The sequence below is a fragment of the Narcine bancroftii genome, chromosome 2 (assembly GCF_036971445.1).
Source record: "Narcine bancroftii isolate sNarBan1 chromosome 2, sNarBan1.hap1, whole genome shotgun sequence".
Taxonomy (NCBI): Eukaryota; Metazoa; Chordata; class Chondrichthyes; order Torpediniformes; family Narcinidae; genus Narcine; species Narcine bancroftii.
Window position 1 is genome coordinate 218989788 of NC_091470.1, and position 18927 is coordinate 219008714.

The following is an 18927-nucleotide window of genomic DNA, read 5'->3' on the forward strand; positions in this document are numbered from 1 at the left end:
CAATCTCTAAATATTTTCACTGAAGATTGCTTTGAAATGAATAAATGCATAATCCGTAAGATATTGTCAATTTCAACTGGAAGGGAAAAAAAGAGGCAACTTTCTAATTAGGGCTTACCTTCCAAAGCAAGACTGCAAGCAACAGGAAAATAAGAATTCCGACAAAAAGGCTAATGGCGATGATCCATCCCACGATGTAACCCCGGGGTTCCAGATTATGTAAGGCTTCAAACACCACCTGGACAAAAGAAAGCTATGAGTTAAACAATCAGGTTTAGAAGGACCTACATGCAGGACTGAATCCCATATCTGACATTGACTCATTGGCTTTAAGAATTAAAATAATTTCATTATTTAATTTTTACATAGGAGCTATAATAATAGCAATAAATTCCCTCTATCAAGCAAACTTTAGACATGCACAATGAAGTATTTGCAGCTGAAGTGTTAATGGCCCTAAAGTTCTGTTCCTGTCCAACCTCATGAATAAAGACCACTACTATCACCTGATTAGCCCACAAGCAACATCGCGTTAACCCACATCTTACCTGGACCAGCAACAGCACCTGCTTTTATTATTTTTGTACCGCTCGTTGCACTGCTGCAAAAGGCGGAATTTTTTTCAAGCTACGGAGCGGTGCGGTTAGCAGAGTGGTTAATACAACGCTATTACAGTGACAGAGGCCCGAATCTGGCACTGACTGTCAGGGGAGTTTGTACGTTCTCCTGGAGTTTGCGTGGGTTTTCACCGGGAGCTCCGGTGTCCTCTCATACTCCAAAACGTACAGGGTTGTAGGTCAATTGGGTGGCATTGGGTGGACCATAAGGGCCTGTTGAATTTACTGAGGAGCTGTGAATAGAATTAAATACTAACTGAATATCCCAAGTTCTGACCTTCAGATGAAGAAGCATTATTAGCCCTTTTAACGAGCTGTAAAGCCGGTTTTTATCTGCCTTTCAAGCTCTGTGTGTTAAAAAGAACTGAGGGGATTGGTAGTCCAGACTTTGATCCTCCGGGGGGGGGGGGGGGGGCGGGGTGAGGGTACTCTCAGTAGTGTTCTTCTTTGGCTTGGCTTCGCGGACGAAGATTTATGGAGGGAGTAAAAAGTCCACGTCAGCTGCAGGCTCGTTTGTGGCTGACAAGTCCGATGCGGGACAGGCAGACACGATTGCAGCAGTTGCAAGGGAAAATTGGTTGGTTGGGGTTGGGTGTTGGGTTTTTCCTCCTTTGCCTTTTGTCAGTGAGGTGGGCTCTGCGGTCTTCTTCAAAGGAGGTTGCTGCCCGCCAAACTGTGAGGCGCCAAGATGCACGGTTTGAGGCGTTATCAGCCCACTGGCGGTGGTCAATGTGGCAGGCACCAAGAGATTTCTTTAGGCAGTCCTTGTACCTTTTCTTTGGTGCACCTCTGTCACGGTGGCCAGTGGAGAGCTCACCATATAACACGATCTTGGGAAGGCGATGGTCCTCCATTCTGGAGACGTGACCCATCCAGCGCAGCTGGATCTTCAGCAGCGTGGACTCGATGCTGTCGACCTCTGCCATCTCGAGTACTTCGACGTTAGGGGTGTAAGCGCTCCAATGGATGTTGAGGATGGAGCGGAGACAACGCTGGTGGAAGCGTTCTAGGAGCCGTAGGTGGTGCCGGTAGAGGACCCATGATTTGGAGCCGAACAGGAGTGTGGGTATGACAACGGCTCTGTATACGCTTATCTTTGTGAGGTTTTTCAGTTGGTTGTTTTTCCAGACTCTTTTGTGTAGTCTTCCAAAGGCGCTATTTGCCTTGGCGAGTCTGTTGTCTATCTCATTGTCGATCCTTGCATCTGATGAAATGGTGCAGCCGAGATAGGTAAACTGGTTGACCGTTTTGAGTTTTGTGTGCTCGATGGAGATGTGGGGGGGCTGGTAGTCATGGTGGGGAGCTGGCTGTAGTGTAGTGCAGCACTGTGAGACCTATCTAAAACGGTTGACCTGTGTTGCTGGGTCGAAATGACATCGCGATGTTGGGTCCAGAAAAGGGTCATAGTCGTTGGCGAGGGAGCAGTGGACACTATGTGGCACAGTGTGATATCAGCATTGCCTGTATGAAGCAGATTCGGTGGGTCTGGACACAAGGGGTTGCAATCACACCTAGCTTTCATTAACACAGTTTGTAGAAGAGTGTGGGAAAATGTTTAACAGTTCACAATTACTCCTCCTATGTCTTATGGTCTTATAAAAGTGTGCTAAAAGAGGCTCTGAATACAATTAGCCTTAGCCTGCCCTTGTAAATGCTGATTGAAGTTCGGAAAAAGCATATCTCGTGCATTAGTTCAGATTACAATTTGATTAAGGGTTAAAAATTCTATTATTGTCATGTAATAGTATAGAGGCTCTGATAGCTCAGTGGTTCGAGCACTGGTCTTGTAAATCGGGGTCATGAGTTCATTCCTCATTGGGGCCTCCTCTCTGTGAGGGGGGTGCTGAATAAAGTGGCAACTCTCTTATGGTCGACAAAATTAAAGAGTCTCATGTACATTCTAAATGTGGTATTATGCGACAATAATGGAACCCTTACCTTTAACATACATGAAATTTTCTAACCACTGAGCTATCGGAGCCCTATAATATCAACAATGGAACATTTATAGACACTTAATAATGCTGGCACACATTTATTGGCAGATAGCTACAGTTGCTATAATGCAAAACCATTCTGTAACCTTAATCTCGGCAGCAATAACAATTGGATTTATTAGGTTTGAATGTTTATCTGTGAAAATTGCTAAAATTAACAGAAATAGCCAACCATTTATAAACTATGCATACATTATAATACTTCCCACACTCCTTTATAAACTGTGACTATATGTCCAGTTAACATTTTCCCACACTCTTCTATAATTGTGTGTTAATAAAAGCTACGTGTGATTGCAAACCCTTGTGTCCAGACCCACCGAATCTGATTCTTTTCTCAACTCAACTAGGTACCGACGCTGATGAGCTACACGACCCGCCTCTTTTGCTTTGGGAAGCAGGCTAGCTGGGTAAAAGGACTCACGGAGCTAGCTTTTTTCAGTTTTGTGTGAAAAAGCAAGCTGGCATCCAAAGATGGGTCCTGCAAACAGCAATACCATGGCTTTTCAGAGTATAGACATGACCGTCGTGGGTCTGATTCGTCAGAATGATGAGTCAGTGTACAGAGATGAGGTACAGTCGCTAATGGACTGGTGCAGAGCCAACAATCTGTATCTGAATGTTTAAAAAAAACAAAAGAGATGGTTGTCAACTTCTGAAGGGCCCAGGGGGACCTTGCTCCACTGACCATTGACGGCTCCACCACTGAGGTCATCAAGAGGATCAAGTTCCTTGGAGTGCACCTGGTGAAGAACCTCACCTGGTCCTTTAACACCAGCTCCATAGCCAAGGAAGTCCAGCAGTGCCTCTACTTCCTGCAAAGGCTGAGGAAAGTTCATCTCCTACCCTCCATCCTCACTACATTCTACAGAGGATGTATCGAGAGCATCCTGTGCAACTGCATCACTGCCTCGTTTGGAAGCTGTATCCCCTTGGACCGCAAGGCCCTGCAGAAGATAGTGAAGTCAGCGGAAAAGATCATTGGGGGCTCTCTTCCTCCCATGAAGGACGTCTACTACACTCGATGCAGGCAAAAGGCAATAAACATTGTGAAGGACTCACACACCCCTCACGTAAACTGTTCTCCCTTCTGCCATCTGGGATGACATACTACAGAACAAGGGTTCGTACTTTGAGATTGGGCAAGTTCTTTCCCCCCAGGCCATCAGACTCCTGAATTCCCAGAACATATATGGATAGAGTACTTTGGTACCAGGGACTCTTTCAGCATACATTTTAATATTTTATGTGTTTAACTTTGATTTTTAACTCGTATTTATGTAAATATGCTCCGTGGTCCTGGAGAAACGGTATCTCGCATTTACCACGTGAACATGGTATGAACTTAACTAAAAGAGGTTATTAATGCAACAATTGAATATATTTGGGTGCTGAGGAACTCCTGCAGCAATATACTCAGGCTAAGATGATTAACCTCCTCTTTATCCGATCACCTCTTAATTAATTTCTCGTCAGCTCTCATAACTATCAATTTTATCTTTATCAGGTCACCTCAAATTTTATTTGGATAATAGCGTTTGAAAGTATCAACTCTATGCAGAAAGAGTACACGCAATACTTAGGTTTACACACTGTATTCGGGATGTTCTTGCCTTTACTACATCACTCAACTCTGCATATTCTGTTCAACTGAAATCAATGGAAATGAACATACAGGTGGTTATCGTTTAACGTTAAAAACAGTAAACGGCCCTTCTGACCCACGAGCACCACGCTGCCCAAATACATCAATCAACGTACCAACCTTTGTACGTTTTCAAGGGCGGGAGTTAACCAGAGCACCTGGAGGAAACCCACACAGATCACGGGGAGAACGTTCAAACTCCTGACAGATAGCACCTGATTCAAACCCAGGTTGCGCTAATATGAGAGCTCATTGTTATAGAAGGAAGTACGATGCACTGAAAATCTTGCTACAATTACACAAATGCAAAAATTACACCAACATCCACAGCAAACATTAAATTACCACAATCTCCCATCAGACAAAAAAAAAGAAAATACAGTACGTTTCACCATATCCAAAAAGTTTGGGCGTTTTTCAGTTGACTGGATTTGTCGGATATTGAACAATGGCTTTAAGTAGCCCAGTAGCATCAGCAGAATATTTGTATCGGTTAAAGAAAGAAAATGGAAGATTGATCAGCTGTTGCCAGTCCCCAAAACCTCCCCACTGCCATTGCCGATCAACAACCTCTCCCCACTACCGCCACCGATCCCTGACCCATCCCCATCGCCGATCCTTGAAACCTCCCCACCACCATCGCTGATCCCCGACCCCTCCCCACTGCTGCCACCGATCCCTGATACCTCCCCACCGCCATCGCTGATCCCCGACCACTCCCCACTACTGCCACTGATCCCTGATCCCTCCCCACCGCTATCGCTGATCCCCAACCACGCCCCACTGCCGCCGCCGATCTCCGATATCTTCCCACTGCCATCGCCCATCCCTGATACTTCCTCACTGCCATCGCCAAGACCCGACCCCTCCCCACCGCTGCTGCTGATCCCCAATACCTCCCCACCGCCGCCGCCACCAACCTCTGACACCTCCCCAATGAGGTCCCCGCACCTGCCCAGGAGGCCGCTCTCCTTGATGGCACCGGGACAGCAGAGAACCAAGTACCGTGGAGGGTAGAAAAGATATGGAAAGAGAGAGGGAAGGGAGTTACCTGAAACAAGGACAACCCCCCTATACTCTGCCTGACCCACCGACTTCCTCCACTCACTCACTGATGGTTCAGGATTCCAGCCTGCTTCTCTGAGCCGACACCCAGCTATTCAATGTCCGTCTTCCTGGCTGGCTCTGAGCTCTGTTTTTACCAAACTAGAACTAACAGCGGGTTAGAGCCTGACATGAGCATATCAGGTGAATAAAAAAATTCAACTTGTGACGTCAGGTTGCCACCGAAAAAAGGATCGGCTAATTGAACTTTTCGGTTAACCAAATTTTGGATATGGGGAAATGTTCTGTACATTGCGATTAGTACAATGAAAAGTAATAATCCAATCAAGCAGACAGATCTTTTGGTAGTCCTGAAATAGTTTATGGTCAGGGTAGTATTGGATAGTTCAAGCGCATGATTACAGTTGGAAAAATCTGTTCTTCAACTTAAAGTTGCTGAACGTCTGGCTTCTGTACCTTCTACCTGAAGGTAAGAGCAAGGTGAGACTGTGGCCAGCATGTTGGAAACCATTATAATGTTGGAAGCCTTCTTGATGTCTGCAATGGAATGGAAGTCAGTGCCTTTGATAAACAAGTTGAGTTTTCAAACAGCAAGTAGAGTAATTCTTTTTCATACATTTATTGCAAGTGACTGAAGGTGAGTTATTTCCACAGAGCTTTGTCAGTGGAATAAGTGGATAAATGAAATTGATTTTTCCCCTATTGCAGGAGTAGTTTGAGAGCAGCAGACTGGAGCAGAGTACTGTCACAGGGCACAAACCACCCCCCCCCCACCCCCCGCGAGGGAGAAGCAGAGAAGACTACCTGACAGGATGGTGATCACAGCAGCAGGCCAGCGAATGGCTCAGAGGCTAAGGGGCCCCCACACAGGTTGCTGGCATCCTGCAGTCGGAGAAACCACACGGGCTGCGGACTATCAGAGCTGGGATTCGAGAGGGTGCTGAGGGCTCATGAAGGGCCGTGGGGGCTGAAGGTGTTGGAGATTTGGCACTGGAGCTCGGGTTGTCGGCGAATCGTACAGGAGTCTGTGCGGCTGCAGAGCATACAGGAGCACTGGAGGTGAATCCACGGACACACAGTGTCCCCAAGGCAACTCTCTTTTGCTTCTCATCCTCTCTTACTGTAAGGGCCACTGGGTGACACTAATGGTGACTCCTTGCTTTACGGCAGGCAGAAGCAAATTTGTGTAATATTACACTCTCTGTACTGTTTCATGACAACAAAGGAATCTTGGAATCTTACAGCTGAGCTCTTTATGATTCCACCTGCTTGATGACCATTACGGACACTGAAGTCTGCCATGTTTATCACTTCCACCTGTGTGTATAAGTGGCTGGGGAGAACCAATTTAAACTTAAGTATGTTGGGATACAAGAATATACCAATTACTAGAGATGGGCATCAGTGCAGTGCAACAATATAGGGAATCATCTTTATTTTTTCTTTGATTTGTTGACTCCTGCTTCTCCCACTAATTATGATAGACTGCTACATTTTAGCCGATATTATAAATATAAACTTTTTACATAGAGCATGTTAACAGGCCCTTCCGGCCCATGGGCCCGTCCCCCTTCGTCACCTCCTCAAAAAAATTTTAACTCAACTTTGTAAGACATGACTTTCCCCATCCAAAGCCCCTGCTGACTGTCCCAGATAAGTCTATGCTTTTCCAAATGTACGTAAAGGTGCAGATAGTTGTTTGATAGACAGCAGGGGCAGGGGATGCTGCTTATGGGAGGCACAGGTTTAAATGGCCAGGATCAGCTTCTGCTGCGCTGTAAATAAAATTTAAAATCTAGTTTATTGTCTGAGTGCATGAATTCTCCTAATGGAATGCTTGCTCAATGATATTGGTAAGCAGTAAAGGTCAGCAGTATAATGGGCACAGGAACCACAAAGACCTTGGCTTTCTTCCCAAAAGGAAACTCATGGAGCAGCGCAACACCAAAAATAAAATCTCCAAGTGTCTTCCTTCATAAAAACAAAAAAATGCTGGAGGTTTCACATAGGAAGTTCCTAGCGGCGCTGCGAGACCTGTTGAGTTCCTCCAGTATTTCTGTGACACAGCGTCTGCAGACTTTCATGTTTCACTCCCTCATGTCTTCCTTAATCTGGTCACTGTCCACCAACCAATGGAAATATTCTTTCATTATTTTAAAAAAACTGCATATCTTATCAGATTATCTATCAAACTTTCTTCTAATATCAGCTTCAATTTCTCTAGTCACCTCTTACAAGTAAATCCTCTCATAACTGGCATCACCTTGAGTGACTTAAGCCTCTGGAAATTATTGCAGGGATATTAAAGTAATCAATAATATCTGAAGAAATTTTAAAAATGCAGTCAAATCCCTGGTATGGCAGATGCCAGGTAAGTGAAATTTTCTGGTTGCTTGAGATTGCGTGTTGCCTGACTACCAAACTAACAGCGAGGCACGCCAATTTTAAACTTAAATATCTTTTTTTTTAACCTACTGGTATTTATTTTCTGTGATTTGTTTTGCTGGTTGCTTGAATTCTGGATAAACAGGGGTTTTATTTGTCTATAGATTTTCACTGTTTAATTTTCTTTTCCACAGCATAATTTAATATTCCATTCTGTCTGCTGCTTCATCAAGTGTGTGGGTGTGTTGACAACTGCTCACCTCTGACTTCTGACTTCCACATAGGATTTGTGCAGGCTTCCTGCACAAGCAGAGGTCACGTATTACTTATCCCGGAGCTCTCAATTTCAGGGATATATTTGGAGTTACATTTATGATCAACAAGAATGACTCATATGGCAATCTCATTTGAACATAAATTTTAAAACTTCCACATTGTGCATGCTTCTAATAAAAAACGCATGGTAGAATTGTGATCAGAATATCTTTGTACTTTTTCCTTCAGCAAGCTGAACTTAACCATTTCACCTCTCATTATTTTGTGCCTTCAATGCAATAATAACACATTAAGAGGCTTTTCTCTGCAGCATTATCAGGCATGGTTGAGTCACATGAAAAGATATTAAGGAGGGCGATTAGAAATTTGGGCCAGGAGCTAAGACAGAGGGAAAGAAACATTGAAGAAGGAAATTTCATTGTGAAGCCATCTGAAACCAATTGCCAATTAGAGAACAGGGATGTGCGAGAGGTCAGAATTGGAAGGGAGCGGAGATCCCCGAGGGCACTAGGCCTAGTAGGGAGGAGGGGTGGTGGGTGAGGTTGAATAAGAAATAATTTGAACTGAGATGAGAATTAAAAGAAAAATCAGGGCACATCATTAAGGAACATGACTTAAATCCCCACAATGTGCCACAAAATGGCAAGAATATGCACTTATAAAGAGAAACATGGTTTTGTGGTCAACCAAACTGCCTTTCATTTCAAGTGAAGAGTTACCTTGCCACAGTGGATCACACTTACTTTTGAGTCAGAGTCTTCCATTCGAACTTCCTTCCCTATCCCCATAAATCTTCATCCCCCTGTAATCCAAAAATTCTCTCTCAACTGCATCTTTAACCTTTTGGGGCAGAGAATTTGAAAGATTCATTGCATCCTGGTGTCTATCCTGCCATTCTGCCTCCACCTCTCCTTATTCTAGACTCTCCCACATGGTCAGTCGACTGAGAATCTTCAACACTGTAGTGAAACAGTGAGCCTCACAACACAGAAACACCCTCTTCAGCCTCCCATCAAACAGGTATCTGCACGCAGTTACATTTGGGAAAGCACGGGCTTATCTGGGACCATCAGCAGGGTCTTTGTACGGGCATGTCCAGTTGAATTAGAGTTTTTTGAGGAGGTGGCAAAGATGAGTGACAAGGGGACACAGTGGATGGTGTCTCCATGGATTATGGGGGCATTTGACAAGGACATCCAATGGTAGGCCAGTCCAGAAGATTAGGACACAAGGAATCCACAATGACTTGGTAGATTGGACAACGTAGTCTTCATTGTAGAAGACAAAGAGTGGTAGAGGAGAGGTGTAACTCTGAGTGGAGGTCCATGAGCTTTGGAGCTCCACAGGGATCAGTGCTGAGATGACCTGTTCTTTTTTTTAAATACATGTGCATGAATTGAACTAAAATATAGATGGGTTGATTATTATGCTCGCAGATGACACAAAAAGTTGTGGAGTCAGCCAGCTCAGTAATTGTATCACGGTTAAACTACTGAGGTATTAAGCTCCGTGTAGGTAGTACTGTAAAGAAGGATGCTCAATTATATCTGGGTCCTCGCAGATGATTGTGGCTGAATCATATTGGGGCAAACGAACACGGCAAGGAGCAGGTAAACAAGAAGTCTGCACGTGCTGGGAGTCTGGTGCCATACCCCAAAAGTGCTGGAGAAGCTCAGCTGGTCACGCGGTATCCAGACAAAGCAAAAGGCAGTCAACATTTCAGGCCTGAGCCCTTCTTCAGGAGTTCCTAAGGCACTTGTGATGAAGGGCACAGGCCCGAAATGTCAATTGCCTTTTGTGCCCTAGGGATGCTGCATGACCAGCAGAATTTCTCCCGTACATTTGCGCTGAGGAAAAGGGAGTTTTGTCCATATTGTGGATCTTTCATTTAGCAGGTTTATGAAAAGCATTTCTCACCGAGAGGCTCACAAAATAACCCCGTCAGCCAACATCTCCCTCCCTCTTCTCCTCAGAGATGGGGCCGCTCTGCTCGGACTTCCTGTAAGTATAATTCCTCATCCTTCCGCTCTGCTGAGCTTCAACCCACACTTCAGGTCTGTCAGGATCTGGGTCTCCCCTTGTCTTCAGAATGCTAAGGCATCTATTGCCATGCACCCTCCTCCCCCCCAACTGAGTGATGCAAGCATCAGAATTTCATTTTCAGTAGACTAATGATATTTGCAACACACATGTTTGCACGGTCCTGATTATTGCTGAATAAAAGCTTCTTCTCATGATCCCTGATGGCTAAGGAAGTTGAAACCTTTTCTGTGGGGAAAGGGCCTCGGTTATTAATGGTCGCATTCCTTATGGGATGGCAATAATGCCCAAGATTGGGCGTCACCAAACTCAAAGCAAATGAATTCTCTTTCCGTCTGAAAGGCTACAATATCATACAAAAAGTTCTGAAATAAGATTTCGGGAAAGAGCAAAGCAGTTCTTTTTGTGCTTTGACCAACTAATCCCACAGCTGGCTTCAATGAAGTAATTTTCAATTCCAACGTACAGCATGGTAACAAGCCTTTCTAGCCCACGAACCAGTGCCGCGCACGTACACCCAATTGACCGCCACCACCACCCCCCCCCCCAACCCCGTACGTTTTGAACAGAGGGAGGAAACCGGAGCACCCAGAGGGACCCCGAGAAAACAGGGAGAGAATGTCCAAACTCCTTACAGACCGTGCCGGATTTGAACCCTGTGCAATTATCTCTGTAATTATTTCAAAGCTATTTGTAAGATCTTGTAACGTGTGCTGCCTGTCACCTTTCTCTACAACTAGAATGAAAAGTCATTCTAAATTGTATTCCCGGCATGTGGTCGAATATTGGAACAGCCATATTTATTGGGCAATTGTGGTCACATTCTTCCTTTTATTATCAAAGGCAACATGGAGTCAGACACACAGGGCTTCCCAGGAAAATTACAGGAAAAGTTCAGAGGCACGGGATTTACCTGCACTGGGAGAGATGGCTTGGTTAGGGGGCATCCTGTCTGACCATTATGGAATTTTTCAAACAGATGACTAAATGTGCTGACGAACATGGATGACAATAAGATCTCCGACAAGGTTCCGCAGAGGAGACTTGTGTTTGGGTGCGGTGCTTATGAATGGGAGTCTGTGATTCGTATTATTCTGCAGGGACATATCTTAAACTCAGCAGTGAGAGATTTAGAGGGTCTTGAGGAAGAATATTTTCACTGAGTGTGTGGTTAAAATCTGAAATGCATTGTTTTAGGGGCTGTAGGAGCCAGGTACTCTCACAATATTTAAGAAAAATTGGATATGCTAAGCCAATATAAGTTCTTGGGAGTCACTAACTCGGAAGATATTTCCTGGACTCAAAACACTAATGGCACGGTGAAGAGAGCACATCAATGCCTCTACTTCCTCAGAAGTCTGCGGAGGTTTGGTGATATTGGAAGCTCTGGCAAATTTCGACAGATGTGTGGTGGAGAGGGTGCTGACTGGCTACATAGCAGTCTGACATGGGAACACCCATATCCCTGAGTGCAAAGCCTTCAGAAGGTAGTGGACAAAGCCCAAGGCATCACAGGCAAAACGTCCTCCTCCACACCCGAGAACATCTGCAGGAAACGCTGCCATTGGAGAACAGAAGCAATTACCAAGGACCCACACCACCCAGCACACGCTCTGTTCTCACTGCTGTCATCATTGGGAAAGAGGTACAGGTGCCACAAGACTCGCACCTGCCAGGTTCAGGAACAGTTGCTACCCCTCCACCAGCAGACTCCTCAACAACCAACCCAGTCAGGGATTCATTTGAGGACCATAACTTTTGTGATTTGTTGATTGTATTTTTTTCTCTCTGTGTGACACAGTTTGTTTACATTTCTTGTAAAAACACAATCCTGGAGAAACTCAGCTGGCTTTCCCCAGCATTGCATTTTTACTTCAATCACGGTGTCCGCAGACCTTCGTGTTTGACTTTTTAAGATTTTAAAAATTTGTTTACATGTTTATGTTGAGTCAGTGTTTTCATGCACTGCCAATAAGTGGCAATTCTGCCTCGTCGCAGAAAATGGAATCTCAGGGTGGGTTGTCTGTGATATCATTCATATACTCTGACAATAAATCTGAAATACTTTAGAGAGTACTTTTTCTGATGTTCGCCCCAATTGTTGTGCCTTTATTTACTTCAAATCTTTTCTCTTTTTTGCTTTCTATTTTTTCAACCTTTAATTTCCATCCTTCTTTCCCTCATCTTTTAACATCCTGCTGAGATAACTGTGGCCCTGCCACAGTAGATAAAACCTTCCTCCCAGCCCTTGTGAACTGTCCTGTAGGACATGTTCTAGTCCAAACTGACTGACTGTAGCCAGCTTCAAGTCCAACCTTTCCTAAAACTTCTTCCGATGCCCAAGTAATTGAAATCATTCTCTCTTATACCATTCATCCAGCCAGCATTCATTGTACCCATCTTTTTTTAAAATCTCTGTACCCACTAGCATGGAACATTCAGAGTTACGTGAGGATTAATGAGCTTGAGATCCTCCTTCTTCCTTATCATGCCACATGCTATTCATTGTCATGTAATAAAACAGTAATGTTTCTTTTTCTTTGGCTTGGCTTCGCGGACGAAGATTTATGGAGGGGGTAAATGTCCACATCAGCTGCAGGCTCGATTGTGGCTGACAAGTCCGATGTGGGACAGGCAGACACGGTTGCACAGTAATGTAATATTACACAAAATCACCTAAGGCAAACAAACATTTGCTATTAGCATTGCCCAGTGCCCCTGTCAGCCAGAGAAAGAGAAGCAAAAGTCACCCCAACTGTCCATGGATTCACCTCTGGCGCTCCCGCAGCCACAAAAGACTCCAGTTCAGTTCAAATCATTTTGGCAATCCGAGCTCAGATCCAAACCTCCAACATGACGAGGAAGCCATGTCTCCAGCAGCCCGCAGCCTGGTGCAACTCCTTTGGCCCTATCTCCAGCAGCCCGCAGCCTGGTGCGAGTCCTTTGGCCCTATCTCCAGCAGCCCGCAGCCTGGTGCGAGTCCTTTGGCCCTATCTCCAGCAGCCCGCAGCCTGGTGCAAGTCCTTTGGCCCTATCTCCAGCAGCCCGCAGCCTGGTGCGAGCCCTTTGGCCCTATCTCCAGCAGCCCGCAGCCTGGTGCGAGTCGTTTGGCCCTATTTCCAGCAGCCCGCAGCCTGGTGCGAGTCCTTTGGCCCTATCTCCAGCAGCCCGCAGCCTGGTGCAAGTCCTTTGGCCCTATCTCCAGCAGCCCGCAGCCTGGTGCGAGCCCTTTGGCCCTATCTCCAGCAGCCCGCAGCCTGGTGCGAGTCCTTTGGCCCTATCTCCAGCAGCCCGCAGCCTGGTGCGAGTCCTTTGGCCCTATCTCCAGCAGCCCGCAGCCTGGTGCGAGTCCTTTGGCCCTATCTCCAGCAGCCCGCAGCCTGGTGCGAGTCCTTTGGCCCTATCTCCAGCAGCCCGCAGCCTGTTGCGAGTCCTTTGACCTCCAATCAACAGCACCCCGTAGGCAGTGTGGGTTCCGAGCCTGCAAGTTGCCAACACCTCGCTGCGCGCGCGTGTGTGTGTGCCCGTTAGCTGTAGAGCCCTGGCTGGTCTGCCACCACGGTCACTGTCCTTGTGGTCATCTCCTCTGCTTCTCCTTCGCATCTGGGGGTGTTCTCCACATTAATGATACCCTTTGCCAGTCCACTGCACCACCAGAGTCTGCAACCAAACACAGGCGCCATCATCTTGACCCCAGACCCCGTGGCCGCCAGGTTTTTAATAAAACCGTCAGCTCCCTCAACTGTTTAAAGCTGGTATAGTGCCATCAGCAGTCGGATTGGACAGTAGGACCCAGCAGGGGAGTGTTGAGTCTCTCTGCTCCCTGCTCACACCAAAGGCAACGTGGCTGTTACAGTAGTTCTGACAGTGCCAACATTTTGATTGGAAGAAGGACTATTCTATGAAATCACCAAGCATTATATTTAAAACATGAACGTTTGCAGACACCATGGTAGAAGTAAAAACACAATGCTGGAGAAATTCAGCAGGTCAAACACCGTACTTTATAGAGCAAAGATAAAGATACATAACCAATGTTTCGGGCTGGAGCCATTCATCACATTATATTTAACTTGTAGAACCTCATCCCTTCTTTAACCTATATCATTAGTGCCATGTGACCACTGGCTGTTCACTCTTCCACCATCACAAACCTCGCCCCTTCTCCGAATGCCCTGCTGCCACCCTGTGACATTCCTGACCCAGGGATCATGGAGGAAACAAAGCTCATGGACTACTCAAGTCACAGTGATCCCCACTCTCTTATACCTGTGAAAACAAAATCGACCTACAGCAGGAACCATAAGCGAAACTCCACCTATACCTTCTCATCAAAATTCTGAAAATCCACTGGCATCATAAAGCTCTCATCACCTCCAACACGTCCAGCATCAAGTCTCCAGTTAGACTCAGCTAGCTCTAAGGGACAGGTCATGTTTGTGTGCCTGATACAGTCTCCAAAAGCAGGCAGTCTACTCTGTTAGAGGACTCACTTGGAAAAGGTGAAGAGGGTGCCTTTGGGATGCACCAAGAACTTTAAGAACATAAGAAATAGGAGCAGGAGTAGACCACCTGGCATTTCACACCTGCACCGCCATTCAATAAGATCAAGGCTGATCTGACGAAAGGCTCATCTCCACCTATCTGCCTTTTCCCTTAACCATATAACAATTACAGCACAGAAACAGACCAATTTGGCCCTTCTAGTCTGCACTGATCCAAGTACCCTCCTATAATCCCACTTACCAGCACTCTGCCCATATCCCTCCACCCCCCTCCCATCCATATACTTTTTCTTAAATGAGAAAATTGACCCTGACCTCACCACCTTTTCCGGAAGCCCATTCCACACTGTAACCACTCTCTAAGTAAAGAAGTTCCCCCTCATGTTACTCCTAAACCTTTGCCCGTCAACTCTCAACCCATGATCTCTTGTATTCATCTCTCCTACTCTCAATGGGAAAAGCCTTTTCACATCAACTCTATCTATCCCTCTCATTATCTTAAACACCTCTATCAAATCCCTTCTCAGCCTTCTACGTTCCAAGGAATAAAGACCTAATTTGCTCAATCTCTCCTTCTATTCCAGATGCTGAAACCCAGGCAACACCTTTTGTAAATATTCTCTGCACTCTCTCTATCTTGTTAATATCCTTCCTATAAATCGGTGACCAGAACTGCACACAGTACTCTAAATTTGGCCTCACCAATGTCTTGTACAGTTTCATCATTACTTCCCAACTCCTACATTCCATGCAAGCATATAAATGGAGACTATAGTGATTCTTCACCACCCTATCCACATGCACTCCTACCTTCAGGGAACAATGCACCGTTATTCCTAGATCTTTCTGCTCCACTGCATTCTTCAATGCCCTTCCATTTACCACATATGTCTTGCTTTGATTATTCTTTCCAAAATGAAGCACCTCACACTTATCAGCATTAAACTCCATCTGCCATCTTTCTGCCCACTCCTCTAAGCAGTTAAAATCCCTCTGCAATCTTTGAAAACCCTCTTCATCATCCATAATTCCCCCTATTTTAATATCATCTGCATATTTCCTAATCTAATTTACTGCCCCATCCTCCAGATCATTAATATATATGACAAACAGCAACGGTCCCAATACTAAACCCTGAGGTACACCGCTGGTCACCGGCCTCCATCCTGACAAACAATTATCTACTACTTCCCTCTGGCACCTTCCTTCCAGCACTGTTGAATCCATTTAACTATCTCCAAATTAATACCCAAGGATTTAGCGTTCCTAACTAACCTCCCATGCGAAATCTTATTGAAGGCCTTACTGAAGTCCAACTTATCACTACTGACTTAACTAACCTAACTTAACCCCCTTCCAATCCTAAGCGCACATGTATACAATGTGTGTGTAAGTTCAGAAAAGTTCTTTGATTCACTTCTCACTCCTCCAACTTCACTGGTTACAGACAATTCTTATACTGTGCATAGAATTTTACATTTATAAAGTTCACCAGGCTTTGGTGCTTGAAAGGTAAATGGTTACCACTCAGGAAGTCTCTACCCTCATCAACATTCCTAGTCACCTCTTCAAAAAATTCAACAAGATTGGTCAAACACGACCTTGCACATACAAATCCATGTTGAGTATCCCTGATCAGACCCTGTCCCTCCATATACTTATATATACTATCTCTAAGAATGCTTTCCATCAATTTACCTACCACAGACATCAAACTTACAGGCCAATAATTGCTAGGCTTGCTCCTCAAACCTTTTTTAAACAAAGTAACCACATGTGCAACACGCCAATCCTCCGCCACTTTATCCATCGCTAATGACATTTGAAAAATCACTGCCAGAGCCTCCGTTACTTCTCTCCTTCTATTCCAGGTGCTGAAACCCAGGCAACACTTTTGCAAATCTTCTCTGCACTCTCTCTATCTTGTTAATATCCTTGCTATAAATCAGGTCCTGGAGAAAATCCTGTCAAGACCTGGAGATTTATCCACCTTTATATGTTTCAAAAGCTCCAGTACTACCTCTTTCTTATTCACTATAGTCTCCATATAAACCCCCTTTGCTTCCTTTACCCTGCACAATTCAATATCCTTCTCCTCAGTAAATACTGAGGAAAATAAATTGTTCAAGACCTCCCCCATCTCTTTTGGCTCCACATACATTTATCCTTTCTGATTCTCTATTGGACCACTTTCCTTTTTCTATTTACATATTTGTAGAAACCCTTTGGATTTATTTTCACCCTACTCTGTAACTGTCCTCTATTGTAAGTGTTGTTACAAGTCCAGAGGACCCCAAAACCCAACAGCAATAGATATTCACCAAGACAAATGGTTACTTAACAAAAGTTACTTTTAATTATCTTTAAACATGAAAACAGAATCACACTTTAACTTATCACTATTGACTTAACTAACCTAACTTAACCCCCTTCCAATCCTAAGCGCACATGTATACAATGTGTGTGTAAGTTCAGAAAAGTTCTTTGATTCACTTCTCACTCCTCCAACTTCACTGGTTACAGACAATTCTTATACTGTGCATAGAATTTTACATTTATAAAGTTCACCAGGCTATGGTGCTTGAAAGGTAAATGGTTACCACTCAGGAAGGTTCTTGTCGGATTTCAGAGAGAGATTTGTTGTTCCAGGACATCCACAACTGATTTATTTCCATCAGACACTTCAGTGTCTTGCTGATGAAACCTGCCTCCTCAGGGTTCTCCAGATGATAACCTTTTTCTTTCAGGTCACCACAGAGTTCCTTCTTGATTCCCTTATTCCAAGTGAAACATTAGACAGCCAGTCCTCTCCTCTTGCATGAACCACAAGGGCTTTGTCCAGGCTGAATTAAGAACTCACAACCTGTCTTCCAAATGGGGTTTTCCACAAGCTTGCCAGCTTGTCCTGTTTCAGATCCAGCTGTTGTTGCTGACTGTAACACTGTAGAACTGATCTCTGTGCCCTCTCTCTCTCTGTCTGTCGGAGAGAAAAACTTCTTTGACTTCTCTGCTTGCAAAACCACATGACCCTCTTAGAACAGCATGTTCCCCTCCAGACAGAAGAGCTCCGACAAAGCTCTTTCATCTGTTGCCTTTTTTGTCAACAACAATCCATTAGTGAAGTCTCTTGGGCACTCTCCAAAGCTCTTGAAAAGGCTGTAGGCCCCGACATGTCTAGCATTACCAGAGCTCCAGTATTTTCAATAAAATCTGTTTTAAAGTGTTTCTATGTGACCTACACTAAAAATCCTGCCCCAATTTATCTCCCCAAAACGTATCTCTACTCTGTCTCAGCGTGAGGAAGTCCAGTGGAGATGGCAGAAGATGGACACCACCTCACACATTCTCTATACATACTGTTCAAGTAACACCAGCCTCATCCATGGCAATGTCCATGGGCCCCACGTTAACCTCAATAAACCCCGCAAAATGGATATACCTGGGGGGAGGGGGGGGAAGCAGCAATCTGAAGCCAAGAGGGTAGCCAAAAGCAAAGAAAAAAAGAGTACAGTGAATGGACAGCTTTGCATTTAAGGGAATTAGATGCTGACCATTTTCCAATAAAAGTTGGCAGAATCTTTCCAGTTTAGAATTTAACTTATTTAATTTGTCTGTTTAATAGCAAAAGAAGCAAATGCGCACTGTTGGGAAATTAATGGCAGAATATGTAAAGAAAGCTGCCCAATTGGAAACATACTGAACTCCTTCCTGCACCTTTGGCTCCTCTGACAGAGAGGCGGATAAGACAAGAACAGAATTTGCCGAGAATACAAGATAGAGCAAAGGGGATGCAACCTCCAGCAGTCACAACGCCTGTGCTGAATTAACAGCTGGGAGAACTGTGTCTGAGGCTTTCAGCCAGGTCACTGACCCGGACTTCTGCTTGTACAGATATTTGTGAAACATCAAAGGAACTGGTGCACACCAATCCTGATGCTGACAAAATTTGTAAGCTCAACAAAAAATGACCAGAAATAGCTGACTGTTTCTTGCCTCAACCCACCTTCCAACTAAAGCAACACGAAATAGAGACTTAGAGAGGAGTAACATTTCCAAAGCGTTTTCTTCCCCCATTGCAGTTACCAGTAAAATATAATGCAACACAACTCCAAACTCACTGAAGTAGTGAGAAGTAAAAGCAGACAGCTGGAGGCAATTCCAGTGCAGTCATCAAATAAGGTCAAATGGTTGACATGGACTTTTATTTTATGAACCTTAACGAATCCACTCCATTCGACTGCTTCCTCTTAGTTATTCTTCATAGCTTCATATCACTGCGACTCACATTTAAATGACCAGACATAGTACAACATTCCTTGCTTTTCAACATCCCACCATATTTTGTCACAGCTAAACATTTAAATCAGCCTTTTTGTCTAATATTATGGGCTGGTCTT

At 44.8% G+C, this 18927-nt stretch overlaps 1 protein-coding gene across 3 annotated transcripts in view; it reads right to left on the minus strand.

Moving 5' to 3' along the window:
* The window catches only part of itga9 (integrin, alpha 9), a 454332-nt gene that overhangs the window by 26574 nt on the left and 408831 nt on the right, over positions 1-18927 (minus strand). For all 3 annotated transcript variants that reach the window (XM_069920313.1, XM_069920311.1, XM_069920310.1), the window contains one exon: positions 119-238. In XM_069920313.1, coding sequence (XP_069776414.1) covers positions 119-238 — 120 coding nt within the window. The remainder of the gene's footprint in view (positions 1-118; positions 239-18927) is intronic.